The sequence below is a fragment of the Hyperolius riggenbachi genome, chromosome 6 (assembly GCF_040937935.1).
Source record: "Hyperolius riggenbachi isolate aHypRig1 chromosome 6, aHypRig1.pri, whole genome shotgun sequence".
Taxonomy (NCBI): Eukaryota; Metazoa; Chordata; class Amphibia; order Anura; family Hyperoliidae; genus Hyperolius; species Hyperolius riggenbachi.
Window position 1 is genome coordinate 93471502 of NC_090651.1, and position 15191 is coordinate 93486692.

The following is a 15191-nucleotide window of genomic DNA, read 5'->3' on the forward strand; positions in this document are numbered from 1 at the left end:
GGCTTTAGGGGTATAAAGAGATCATTTACATATTCAGCAGTGGTGCATTGTGGGAAACCACAATTACACACTTAAATCTGAATTATCCCAAATATCTTATGGTTTAAGAAGGCAAATCACACTAAGCATTGCTTTTTTTAGTAGGAGAGCTTTTTGGTCCCCTATACTTTTAGTGGTTTTGGCTGCTTGGGTATTCTGTTAAGCAAAGATAGCAAATATTTAAATGTAAAACTAATCACTGTTAGTACTCAACAACACTTCTATTTATGGCATCACAGAGTTCAGCTTTAACCTTGTTTTAACACTATAACCCTTTCCAAAGGTTATTCTGACATTGGATTTTTCCCCACCAGCTCGGATGTCAGACATACTCGGGCAAGGAGCATAATGGCTGCCGCTAGGAGAGCTGTTGTTGGAAATAATCTAACATGGTGTCACCTCCTTCAGACTAAGTTCAACACTTTGATGCCCTTCGACATCATGCTATGCTGCATAACTACGCTGTTGGGTGTGCAATGTGGGGTGGAGCTACAGCGGGCTGGCACCAATTGGTTTTTCCACAAGCAGAGATTAGAAGTGTTAACAATCCATGCCAAAATGTCCAAGAAGAGAAAAGTTAATGAAAAGGAAGACAATTTCATGAAGGATGGAAAATCGGATATACAGTGGGTTGCAAAAATATTCGGCCCCCTTGAAGTTTTCCACATTTTGTCACATTACTGACACAAACATGCATCAATTTTATTGGAATTCCACGTGAAAGACCAATACAAAGTGGTGTACATGTGAGAAGTGGAACGAAAATCATACATCATTCCAAACATTTTGTACAAATAAATAACTGGAAAGTGGGGTGTGCGTAATTATTCGGCCCGAGTCAATACTTTGTAGAACCACCTTTTGCTGCAATTACAGCTGCCAGTCTTTTAGGGTATGTCTCTACCAGCTTTGCACATCTAGAGACTGAAATCTTTGCCCATTCTTCTTTGCAAAACAGCTCCAGCTCAGTCAGATTAGATGGACAGCGTTTGTGAACAGCAGTTTTCAGATCTTGCCACAGATTCTCGATTGTATTTAGATCTGGACTTTGACTGGGCCATTCTAACACATAGATATGTTTTGTTTTAAACCATTCCATTGTTGCCCTGGCTTTATGTTTAGGGTCATTGTCCTGCTGGAAGGTGAACCTCCGCCCCAGTCTCAAGTCTTTTGCAGTCTCCAAGAGGTTTTCTTCCAAGATTGCCCTGTATTTGGCTCCATCTATCTTCCCATCAACGCTGACCTGCTTCCCTGTCCCTGCTGAAGAGAAGCACCCCAGAGCATGATGCTGCCACCACAAAATTTGACAGTGGGGATGGTGTGTTCTTAGTGATGTGCAGTGTTAGTTTTCCACCACACATAGCGTTTTGCATTTTGGCCAAAAAGTTCCATTTTGGTCTCATCTGACCAGAGCACATTCTTCCACATGTTTACTGTGTCCCCCACATGGGTTGTGGCAAACTGCAAACGGGACTTCTTATGCTTTCTGTTAACAATGCCTTTCTTCTTGCCACTCTTCCATAAAGGCCAACTTTGTACAGTGCATGACTTATAGTTGTCCTATGGACAGAGTCTCCCACCTGAGCTGTAGATCTCTGCAGCTCGTCCAGAGTCACCATGGGCCTCTTGACTGCATTTCTGATCAGCGCTCTCCTTGTTCGACCTGTGAGTTTAGGTGGACGGCCTTGTCTTGGCAGGTTTACAGTTGTGCCATACGCCTTTCATTTCTGAATGATCGCTTGAACAGTGCTCCGTGGGATGTTCAAGGCTTTGAAAATCATTTTGTAGCCTAAGCCTGCTTTACATTTCTCAATAACTTGATCCCTGACCTGTCTTGTGTGTTCTTTGGACTTCACGGTGTTGTTGCTCCCAATATTCTCTTAGACAACCTCTGAGGCTCCCACAGAGCAGCTGTATTTGTACTGACATCAGATTACACACAGATGCACTCTATTTAGTCATTAGCACTCATCAGGCAATGTATATAGGCAACTGACTGCAGTCAGATCAAAGAGGGCTGTATAATTATGCACACACCACTTTGCAGTTATTTATTTGTAAAAAATGTTTGGAATCATGTATGATTTTCGTTCCACTTCTCATGTGTACACCACTTTGTGTTGGTCTTTCATGTGGAATTCCAATAAAATTGATTCATGTTTGTGGCAGTAATATGACAAAATGTGGAAAACTTCAAGGGGGCCAAATACTTTTGCAAACCACTGTAGATTTCTGCTTCGAGAAGACAAACCAGTATGTATTTTGTGTTATAAGGCAGTGTTGGAGTACAGCATATATTTTGCATTTTGATACCAAACATGGAGCTAAGTAAGCCAAATATATTCTTCAAGGAAAACATCAAACTGTCCAAGAATGAAAAGGCAGTCTGCAATTGCATTAGGAAATGCGTAGCAAAGCAACAGCCAAAATGATGCGGCAGTGAAAGCTAGGTTTTCCCTGGCTGAAGAAATTGCTTGAGCCTCTAGGTGTTTTTCAGAGGGTGCATTTTTGAAGCAACGCATGCAAATTTGCTGTTTAATTATTGGAAAAGGTTGTTGCACAGTTTGAGGGTGTTCAGTAAATATTAAATCTAAGGCCTCTTGCACACTGCACACGATTCCGATTCAGATTCCGCTTTTTAATCAGTTTTTACATCCGATTCAGATTCCGATTTGCAGTGTGCAGGGAGCAAACTGCAAATCAGAATCTGAATCGGATGTAAAAACTGATTAAAAAGCGGAATCTGAATCAGAATCACGTGCAGTGTGCAAGAGGCCTTAACCCTCCCGGTGGTTCATTAATTCTGCCAAATAGGCAGAAATACATTTAAAAAAAAAAAAAATTTTGATTCACGTAAAGCTACCAGACTGGTAGCTACATGATACACCACTAGAGGGCGCATGTGTCCCTCTAGTGTGATCGTTGCCGGCATCAATAGCAAACAGGGGAAGGCGTATATAACGCGTTCCCCTGTTTGGCTTTTCCTGATCGGAATGACGTAATGGACGTCAGCCGACGTCCTGACGTCAGACGCCTCCGATCCAGCCCTTAGCGCTGCCTGGAAGTCATTGGTCCGGGCAGCGCAGGGCTCTGGCGGGAGAGGGGGCCCTCTTCCACCGCTGTGTGCGGACGATCGCCGCACAGCGGCAGTGATCAAACTGTACGCGCGGCTAGCAAAGTGCTAGCTGCGCATACAGCACTTTAAATTAGGTGAATCGCCCAACCAGGGGCTGAGATATCCACTGCGGCCGCTTACCCCGAGCTCAGCTCGGGGTTACCGCTAAGAGGGTTAAAGTGGTACAAAACCCAGGATTTTTTCTTTGCTCTAAAAAATTATTTCCAGCATGAAAGGTACTACTAGGGGAAAAAACAGAACAGCATTCAAACAATTAAACACAGCACTTGCTTCTTCAATGGGAAGCTTAGGGCCTTTGCCAACTTGAGGATGCAATTACAACAGTAGCTGATAAGAAAACAAACAAGATAATCTAAACACTGCTAACAGCGTCTCAGCTAAATACCAGCCAAAAGTGAACAAAGAAGAAGACACATTCTAACTGAATACATTGTAATTTATAAATATAGCAGCTATGCAATAAATTACAATGGCAGCTTTCAGTGCAGATAAACTGTACTTTGGGAACTTATAATTTGTAAACATACAATAATACTTCTGCACAAAAGCAAATATGATAACTGTATGGGTAATAAAAAGTAAGAAAACATGTTTTTAACTGAATGTTTTGTCAGAGTTTACTCCCTCGTTTTGGCCGGCAACTTAGATTATGTTTCAAATTTTTACCCCTTATGCGATTGAGCTGGACACCCCTGATCTGCACACTCATTTTTTGGCTATGGAAAGGCTAAGAATATGTTCGCAATGTTATTCATCAGTGTAATTAGGGGACATGTGACTACTGGAACAATATTAATGCCACCCTCATAAATAACACATTTGTCTGAAATATCTGTAGTTCTGATAGCTGTGAGAACTGGATGACAGAGTTACACTACACAAGCACCGCCGCTGTGCCGGAGGCCTCATAGGGAGCTCACAGTGCACCAAATAGGAAGCCAGCTTCCTTCCCGACATAACATTCCTGACAGGGAGTTTACACAGTGATGATGAGATATCTAACAATAGGGAAACTCATAATGATGCATAGCAGAGACTCACACTGAGCAAATACACTCACTATGCAGGAAATTCACAATGTACAGCAGTATATGGGAAGCTCGTGCAGAGATGGACTGGGACTTATTAAAGAGTAACGGTTGGGCATAAAATCACAAATCAATTCTTTATTTTTATCTGGTATTATTTTTCTTCTCCAATAAAACATCATTCCCCAGTTTCCCTGGCTCTTATTTGGTACATCTGCCACTTAAAGGAAGTTGCAGGGCATACTGGGTTTTCTTTTTTTCTTCCTTACTTTCCCCTCAGACTTAACTAATGCAGCCTAATTGGCGGAAGCCACTTTTTCTCCTGTTCTCCCCTCCCACAACTTTGTTCCTCTCTGATTGGCCAATATTTCTCAATGCACGTTCTACTGCAGACCTGGGTGGGAGTGTCTGAAGACTGGGAGGGGGCAGGCAATAATACACAGACAGAGTAAGGGAGGAAATTATGTCAGGATTGGCTTCAAGATAAACACAGACAAAATGGAAAGGATTTATTTTTTACTATAGAAAAATCACTAAAATCAAAACGTGGACAGTGCAATACATATGTTATATACGTAGAGCCAGTATTTATCTACTTATATATTTTTGTTTTCTTAAATAGTATGGCTGACAGCTCCACTTTAATATTTTAAAAAAACTAATGGTGGGATTGGTGTGCCACATTTATATTAATTCATGCTGTAAACACGGCAATCACTGTGAAAAAAAAATGTATTTGTAACGAGTTTTAGACTATAGGCCTGAAACAATGTAATTATAATTACAATACCTTGCCAGGCATAAATGTTGATTGCAACTCACATTGGTGGTACAAGACTTTTCTTATGTGTCTTTTGTAATAACCTGTAATGTCAATATGTGAATCAGTTCTTCTCAACACAGGAATTTTGGAAAACTGAAGTACTGTAACACCCAGAGTTACAGATTGCCCAGCAAGCACATGGTGATTAGTGAACCAGAACTCTTAGGAGGGTGTAAGAGGCTAAAAATGACCAAAAGCACTCTTACTAAAATGCTATGCAAAACAGAAGTTTGCCTTCTTAACCACTTGAGGACCGGCATATAATTCCCCCTCAAGGACCAGAGCAGTTTTTGCATTTAAGGTGCCACCAGTATAGATAGCCAGGCATAGGTTTCCCCAGTATAGATAGCCAGGCATAGGTTTCCCCAGTATAGATACGGTAGGTGTCCCCAGTAGCAGGCATTACTTACCACCCCAGGTGCAGTGAGGAGCAGTTCTCTTAGCCTCTTCTCTTCCCACCATCTAGCCTCTCACTGCCGCTAAGTACCGGGTCCTGGCTCGATGATGCCATCAAGCTAGGACCCAACACTACAGGCAGTGGGAGGCGATTGGGGGAGGGTCAGCAGCCAGCTCAGGGGCCCAGGAGGGAAATTTGGCTGAAACAAAGGGCCTCTAATGACACTTTTTGGTCAGAGGGGGTGTGTTGGGGGGCCCCCAGGCTAATTTTGCCCTAGGGCCCAATTGTTACTTGAACCAGCCCTGAGTGCAAGGCTGGATGCCGGACAGAGCGAAGGTGGAGCGACGAGCATGGGAGCAATGTCAGAAGAGGTGAATGGGTCCTCTTCTTCCTTCCTTCTTCTGCTGCCGCCACTGCTTAGTGATCACTGCAATCAATGGCGATCGTAGTGGTCACATGATCAAGAGCCAATCTCCATGGCTCCTGATCAGTGAGGGGCGATGTCTGCTGATGACAGCTGCAACTCCCTGTTCAGGTACATGCAATCGTGTCGGGAGCGGAGGGAATTCAAGGACAATACAGTTATGCCCTGTCAGCAGCAGGCAGCCACACAGAGGATGTAACTGTAATGTCCTTGGTCCCAAAGAGGTTAAAACAGAAGGCACAGATGAAACTCAAAAAATGAGAATACCATGCAAAATTTCATTTATTTCAGTAATTTAACGTAAAAGATGAAAGTAATTTATGAAATATGAACCTTTTGCAGGTGTTTTAATTAGCAGATTCGAGTCTGACACTTTGAGCCTAGAATATTGAACATCTTCACAATATTCTAATGGGTTGAGATTTTGATTTTAAGGTTTTCATAAGCTGTAAGCCATAATCATCAAAAGTATAACAAATAAAGGCTTAAAATATCTCGTTTTGCATGTAATGAGTATTTCATATATTAGTTTCACCTTTTAAGTTGAATTACTGAAATAAATGAACTTTTGCACGATATTCTAATTTTTTCGAATTTCACCTGTATTTGTGATTATTCAGGTTTGAGTAAGCAAATCATTCCTTTGTTGTCCCTGTAAGCTAAACACACCTCCAGAACCGCTGGAATGCAATGATGTGTCAGCTTGTTTATTGTACAAAGTCACAACAATCCAACATGGATACAGACTGTCTCAGACTGGTCGGTCCTCATCAGTGCATGGCACATGAATTTAATGTGGCTTTATGGGGTGGGACTTGAAACACCCAGAGTTACAGATTGCCCACCTAAAAAAATTACTAAAATGCTATGCAAAACAGTTTGCCTTTTTAAAACAGAAGGTATTTGTGATTATTGAGGTAGGTGTGAGCATATGATGTCTCCCACAATGCATCACTGCTGAATATGCAAATCATCCATACACAAAGGGATGATTTGCATATTAAACAGTGATGCATTGTGGGAGACATCATATGCTCACTTCAACCTGAATAATCACAAATACCTTCTGTTTTGGGCAATCTGTAACTCAGGAATTTTTGAGTGAACTTTTTTTTTTTGCATCAAGCGTCTTTGCAACAAAGATACAAAATAAACACTTTACGAGAGCAAATCTCCAAAAGAAACAACTTTTAATTGTTATACAGTACAATTCAGCAGTGTGTACAATCAACTCAAGATTGTAAAGCAAAGGAGGGTGAGGGGGGTGTAGAGTCTTTTGAAGTAAAAAATTAAAGCAACATAAAAGCAAAGAAAGAAAGGCAGGTACAGTATAACAACTTGACAGGCATTACTGTCCTTACATAGGCCATTCTAATGACAAATAGAGTTGGGCCGAACCTCCGATTTTAGGTTCGCGAACCCTGTTCGCGAACTTCCGCAAAAGGTTCGGTTCGCGAAAAAGTTCGCGAACCGCAATAGACTTCAATGGGGAGGCGAACTTTCAAAGTTTTAAAACATTCTATCAGCTGGAAAAATGATAGAAAACATGTTTCAAAAGCTCTAATACCTGGAGCAACACCTAATTGAGTGAAATACACATCATTGCTGGAGGACCCACCCTCCCTCCCTCCTCCAAGCAAGGTCCTTTATACCATTTGCCTACCTACACTAATTAGTTATGGGACAGCTGCTACACACTCTGCTAGGGAGATTTTATCCTCCCTCCTCCCTCCTCCCTCCTACCGGAGGGAGGAGGGTCTCTTCTGCCAGGGAATTATACTATTTTCAAAACCAGTATACATCATACCATAGCTGGGAATACATACATGAGTATACATCATACCATAGCTGGGGATACATACATGAGTATACATCATACCATAGCTGGGAATCGAACCCAGATCTCACTGTGTGGTGGGCACGTCACCCTAAGCACTGTACCACTACAGAAGTAAGTGAAGCTTGCCTAAAATTTAACATTTATACTCAATGCAATAGAACCATTAGGTTGCTTAAAGGAGAACTGTAGTGAGAGGTATATGGAGGCTGCCATATTGATTTCCTTTTAAGCTATACCAGTTGCCTGGCAGCCCTGCTGATCTATTTGGCTGCAGTAGTGTGAATCACAACAGAAACAAGCATGCAGCTAATCTTGTCAGATCTTACAAAAATGTCAAACACCAGATCATACCATAGCTGGGAATCGAACCCAGATCTCACTGTGTGGTGGGCACATCACCCTAAGCACTGTACCACTACAGAAGTAAGTGAAGCTTGCCTAAAATTTAACATTTATGCTCAATGCAATAGAACCATTAGGTTGCTTAAAGGAGAACTGTAGTGAGAGGTATATGGAGGCTGCCATATTGATTTCCTTTTAAGCTATACCAGTTGCCTGGCAGCCCTGCTGATCTATTTGGCTGCAGTAGTGTGAATCACACCAGAAACAAGCATGCAGCTAATCTTGTCAGATCTTACAAAAATGTCAAACACCAGATCATACCATAGCTGGGAATTGAACCCAGAACTCACTGTGTGGTGGGCACATCACCCTAAGCACTGTACCACTACAGAAGTAAGTGAAGGTTGCCTAAAATTTAACATTTATGCTCAATGCAATAGAACCATTAGGTTGCTTAAAGGAGAACTGTAGTGAGAGGTATATGGAGGCTGCCATATTGATTTCCTTTTAAGCTATACCAGTTGCCTGGCAGCCCTGCTGATCTATTTGGCTGCAGTAGTGTGAATCACACCAGAAACAAGCATGCAGCTAATCTTGTCAGATCTTACAAAAATGTCAAACACCAGATCATACCATAGCTGGGAATCGAACCCAGATCTCACTGTGTGGTGGGCACGTCACCCTAAGCACTGTACCACTACAGAAGTAAGTGAAGCTTGCCTAAAATTTAACATTTTTGCTCAATGCAATAGAACCATTAGGTTGCTTAAAGGAGAACTGTAGTGAAAGGTATATGGAGGCTACCATATTGATTTCCTTTTAACCACTTGAGGACCCACCCTTTACCCCCCCTTAAGGACCAGCGCTGTCTTAGCTGATCTGTGCTGGGTGGGCTCTGCAGCCCCCAGCACAGATCAGCGTGCAGGCAGAGCGACCAGATCGCCCCCCTTTTTTCCCCACTAGGGGGATGATGTGCTGGGGGGGTCTGATCGCTCCTGCCTGCCGGGTGTTGCGGGGGGGGGGGCACCTCAAAGCCCCCCTCCGCGGCAAAATCCTCCCCCTCCCTCTCCTACCTGGCCCTCCCTGGAGATCCGGGCTGCACAGGACGCTATCCGTCCTGTGCAGCCAGTGACAGGCTGTCTCCTGTCACATGGCGGCGATCCCCGGCCGCTGATTGGCCGGGGATCGCCGATCTGCCTTACGTCGCTGCTGCGCAGCAGCGCCGTACAATGTAAACAAAGCGGATTATTTCCGCTTGTGTTTACATTTAGCCTGCGAGCCGCCATCGGCGGCCCGCAGGCTATTCACGGAGCCCCCCGCCGTGAATTGACAGGAAGCAGCCGCTCGCACGAGCGTCTGCTTCCTGATTAATCAGCCTGCAGCTGGCGACGCAATACTGCATCGCTGGTCCTGCAGCTGCCACTTTGCCGACGCACGGTATAAGCGTGCGGTCGGCAAGTGGTTAAGCAATACCAGTTACCTGGCTATCCTGCAGATCCTCTGCCTCCAATACTTTTAGCCCTAGACCCTGAACAAGCATGCAGCAGATCTGGTGTTTGACATTTTTGTAAGATCTGACAAGATTAGCTGCATGCTTGTTTCTGGTGTGATTCACACTACAGTGGCTGGATAGTGTACTGGTTAAGGGCTCTGCCTTTGACATGGGAGACCAGGGTTTGAATCCTGGCTAGGTCAAGTACCTATTCAGTAAGGAGTTCAAGGCAAGACTCCCTAACACTGCAGGGTGGCCTCTTGAGCGCGTCCCTGTGGCTGCAGCTCTTGAGCGCTTTGAGTCTGACAGGAGAAAAGCGCTATACAAATGTTTGGATTATTATTACTGCAGCCAAATAGATCAGCAGGGCTGCCAGGCAACTGGTATAGCTTAAAAGGAAATCAATATGGCAGCCTCCATATACCTCTCACTACAGTTCTCCTTTAAGCAACCTAATGGTTCTATTGCATTGAGCATAAATGTTAAATTTTAGGCAAGCTTCACTTACTTCTGTAGTGGTACAGTGCTTAGGGTGACGTGCCCACCACACAGTGAGATCTGGGTTCGATTCCCAGCTATGGTATGATCTGGTGTTTGACATTTTTGTAAGATCTGACAAGATTAGCTGCATGCTTGTTTCTGGTGTGATTCACACTACTGCAGCCAAATAGATCAGCAGGGCTGCCAGGCAACTGGTATAGCTTAAAAGGAAATCAATATGGCAGCCTCCATATACCTCTCACTACAGTTCTCCTTTAAGCAACCTAATGGTTCTATTGCGTTGAGCATAAATGTTAAATTTTAGGCAAGCTTCACTTACTACTGTAGTGGTACAGTGCTTAGGGTGACGTGCCCACCACACAGTGAGATCTGGGTTCGATTCCCGGCTATGGTATGATGTATACTGGTTTTTAAAATAGTATAATTCCCTGGCAGAAGAGACCCTCCTCCCTCCGGTAGGAGGGAGGAGGTGGGAGGTGGGAGGAGGTGGGAGGTGGGAGGAGGGAGGCCAATTAAAATCTCCCTAGCAGAGTGTGTAGCAGCTGTCCCATAACTAATTAGTGTAGGCAGACAACTGAGTCAAATGGTATAAAAGGACCTAGCTTGAAGGGAGGGTGGGTGGGGTCTTTAACACTGAAAGCAGTGTGTTTCACAATAACATGTCTGCTGACAGTAAAATGGAGTCGAAAAATTTTGCTCAATACAGCTTTATGGGGCGAATCGAACTTCCGCAAAAGTTCGCCTGATGCAGGCGAACGCGAACCCCCAAAGTTCGCCTGGAACCGTTCGCCGGCGAACCGTTCGGCCCATCTCTAATGACAAATAAAGTTCCAGAGTACAGAAATATGAACATCTCGGACTAGCTGTGCATTTCCCAAACCTCTTAAGAGTTCTTAGTCTAAATTAAACATCTTCTAAGTTATCCATCAAGGAATGGTTTGCACACATTAAAATGGCAGAGCTGAGAATAGAACTGTATTAATATATTATGAGGACAGGGTTTCCAGATTTAGATGACATTGAAGCTATTCCTCTTTGAAATATTTCTGAGTCCTTAAAGGGGACCCGAGGTGAAAGTAATATGGAGGCTGACATTTTTATTTCCTTTTAAACAATGCAAGTTGCCTGGCTGATGCCGAGTCTCGAATACTTTTATAGCCATAGGCTATGAAGAAGCATGCAGAGCAGGTGCTCTGACTCAAGTCTGACTGGATTAGGCACATGCTTGTTTCAAGGCTGTGACTCAAACACTATTGATGCCAGAAGATCAGCAGGACCGCCAGGCAACTGGTATTGTTTAAAAGGAAATAACTATTAAAGGCTCTATATTACTATCAACTCCGGTTCACTTCAAATTCTGTCCAAGCCTTGCAGTGAAATTTTGAGATCATTGCATCCTGGTGCAGAATGATTCAGATGAGATATCGCCGCTACCATAAGCATGACTGTATTTTTTATTATGATCATTTCAGTGTGTTTCTGCCTAGGGTCAGGGTTAGGATGGTAAGTTTGGATTCAGTCTAGTGCTGAATGACAACAAAATGCTTTTTAGTAGCAGGGCCGGTTCAAGCTACAATGGGGCCCTGAGGCAAAAGTCACTTGGGGCCCTCATGATGCCCCCCTTGCAACCAAATCACCCCCAGGGCCCCTGAGCCATCTGTCAGGCCAGATCCAATTTCCCCTCCCCAGTCACACAATATCATTAGGTGTCCATCTCATGTCCCCTAAAAAGCATTTTTGGGGTTCCCATTATTCAACTCCTCCTTTTCCTATGCGGAGTATACACACAGCATCCCCTCTCTCATGGGTCACTATAGCTGGAGGGGCACCTTGGGGGCCCCCACAGGCTCTGGGGCCTGGGGGCAATTGCCCCCTTTGCCTCTATGGTAGCGCCGGCCCTGTTTAGTAGTCAAGTACTTCCGATTTTAGCAGTGTTATTATTGCTTCTCCATAACTGGCTACATTTAGTTTCCAGTAAATGTCTATGATTATTTGTGCAGCGCCATTGTACTGAAGTGCAAGTGGGTGGAGAGTGATACAGAGGCCCTGAAACTATAAAATTCATGTTTGGTTTACTCCCAACTAACCACCATGGTAAAAAGCAGGAGCAACACCCCCGAATACAGCTTTACCTTGTTTTACATTTGCAGGTTTGATAGACTGAATTTTCAGGTATGAAAAACGACCTGGCACGGAATGTGATGTACCCAATGAACCCGTGCCAGGTGTAAACACCAAGAGGTATGGCATGACTTTTATCACAGTGCCGTTCACGATTTGTGGCATCCTTTATATTTTCTATGATTGCACTGTGTCAATATGAATAAATATGGCAGCCGCCATATGCTTCTTGCATCAGGTTCCCTTTACGATGACCACACATTTTCCATCGAGAGATTAGACTTTATTGGGCAATTGAAAACCATGTGGTCAAATGAAGGTGAATGGACTAGAGGCCCACACTCTGCGAGCGATATCCTGGTGAGTCTCCTTCAGCAATTGATCTAAACGACGATGTGCCTCCATGCTATGAAACCAAAAATCGACTATTTTTTGATGATTTTTATCTTACCTTTGTCAAAGTTGGATGTGATCCTGGTTGCACTGTAATCTGTGGAGCTGCTGCAGCTGGAGGAGTGACCATAACAGAAACACTGCAAGCATCCCTCTGAGCGGTCCTCTTGCAGGTTATAATAGCCAGGCTTACATCTGGTGAAGACAGCAGAGCAGCAGCATTACACATGTGGAATCCATCAAGTCTGTTGTATGTAGAATCGGCTCAAGTTGTTTTATCTAGAGAGCCACAAACCTAATGCTTAGTACTCTTATGGCAGAACACCTGCTACTGTACACTCCGTCTACATCAGAAACAGAACACAAGAAAATCCCGTCTGGCTTATGTCATTTTATGAAACTATTTCAAAAGCAAACACCCCAAAAATTATTTTATCGCATGTATCGAGATTTGGGAGGCAGGAATTCTAAATTGCACAAATATTTTTATGCACCTTGCTCAGTGGCGTGTCTATAATTCCTGGGGCCCCCCAGTGAAACTTTGGGGACCTCCAATGTTCAGACCCCCTTTTCTTACCTCCCCCTGGTGCCCTCCACGGCCTGGAGGCCCATCTCACAAGATCATAAAAACAAGTGTGGCCATCATCATCTTCACACCCATAACAAATGTAGCCACAAAAACACCTGATCTGAAGGCTGGACCCCTGTATCCGAGGAATGGAAGGATGGAAGTTGGGCCCCCCGCAGCTCGGAACCCCCTGAGATTGCAGGTTCTGTTCCCCTCTAGTTACGCCCCTGACCTTGCAATTCCAATTCCAATGGTGAGCAGAGACCGTATGTTCTGAATGGGTCCATTTCTGAGCCGGCTGAAATGCAAGACTCCTGTACGTTGAACTGAATAGAACACTTCATTGTCCCCCAGCAGCAGGGCCGGGCCGAGGCATAGGCTGGAGAGGCTCCAGCCTCAGGGCGCAGTGTAGGAGGGGGTGCACAATTCATTCAGCTGTCATTCCTAATTGTGTATGAAGCAGAAAGAAATAAGAAAAGGGGATACATAGCAGTGACTGCAAGCCAGATAACTAGATATTAAGGTGTTGGGGAGGTTGTGGGCCCTGTGGCCCTCTTAGTGTAATAGCAATCAGTGTGTGACAGCTGGAGTGGGAGGGATAGGGGGGCGCACTTTGGTGTCTCAGCCTTGGGTGCTGGAGGACCTTGTCCCTGCTCTGCCCAGCAGAGCTCCCAATCTAATGTTCCTACCACATCCAGAGATTTTAACACCAGCAGATCAGAAAAGTAACTGGCTATTCTACAGTTATATGTTGTTTTTGGTTGCCATGGGTGATTTTTAACTATTCAACCACTGAAACCCTTAACACCTATTTAAGGGGGAAGAATTTTGACACTGGAGCCCATATGCAATTCACTTTTTCTCCTAACTTTTCTCCTAGTTGATATTTTCACACCATTTCATAAATGCACTTTAAACCACCAGCAATCAAGAAAACACCCAAAATAATTTTGATAGTGCTTTTTACACCAACATTTTGGTACTTTTTCAATTGTAAAATGCTGGAAAGTTAATTTAAAGAGAAGATGAAAATTATCTCCTAGTAGATAACGCTCTAGAAAAAGTGATGGGCAATTTGTAAGATTTAAAATAAAGTAAATGTGTGTTAGTTGTAGGGTGTCTCCCAGAGTAAAGTGCAATATTAAAGTATACCTGAAGTGACATGTGACATGATGAGATAGACATGTGTATGTACAGTGCCAAATAACTATGCGGTGTTCATTTTTTTTCTTTCTCTGCCTGAAAGCGTTAAATATCAGGTATGTAAGTGGCTGACTCAGACCTGACTCAGACAGGAAGTGACTACAGTGTGACCCTTACTGATAAGAAATTACAACTATAAAACACTTTCCTAGCAGAAAATGGCTTTTGAGAGCAGGAAAGAGATAAAAAGGGTCAATAGGTCATACATTTTAGCTCTGGCATACTCCAATGAATGTGTCATTGAGCAAAAATAAAAAGAACAGTTAAAACTTAAAAAGTAGATTTAAACATAAAATAAAACTGTGGAATATCTTAAAAAGTCCTTTTTAGGAGAAGGAAGATAGATACAATCATTTATTTCATTCGTTTTTTTTTCGCCTCTGGTCTCCTTTAATTTCTGTTTTCCTATGTAGCTAGTACAAATCTGACAGAATAGGCGATTTTCAGTATTTTTCTCCAAAGCACTCTTTGGAAACAGCCTTTATAATGGTGCAAGAAAGTCAATCTCATCCTGTGCACACTATTCTGACAGCTGGAGTGTGCTACTGCCATCCAGGGAGTGGTTTTGAAAATAAAGGAATTCTTGTGAATCCCCCGTAAGGATATGGATTAGTCCAAAATCTGTTAGGTCACATTCCTACTACCTATTGTAAGTGACAGGAACAAAGGAAAAGGGTAATTTATGGTACATTTTACTCTGAGACAAAAGTAAAACGAATACGTCTTTAAAATTTTACACATTTTCGCATAGTGGTCCTTTAAACAAACGAAATGGCCAACATTTTGAAGGTAATGAAAGTCTAGTGTCAGAGAGGGTTTGTCATAGTTTAGGATGATTATAATTAGGGGAGAGGGAGGTTACATACAGGGCCGGTTCTAGTCTT

General features: G+C 43.3%; 1 protein-coding gene across 1 annotated transcript in view; it reads right to left on the bottom strand.

The window, feature by feature from the left end:
• The window catches only part of LAMC2 (laminin subunit gamma 2), a 91865-nt gene that overhangs the window by 54547 nt on the left and 22127 nt on the right, over positions 1-15191 (bottom strand). The window contains exon 5 of the mRNA XM_068239672.1: positions 12595-12731. Coding sequence (XP_068095773.1) covers positions 12595-12731 — 137 coding nt within the window. The remainder of the gene's footprint in view (positions 1-12594; positions 12732-15191) is intronic.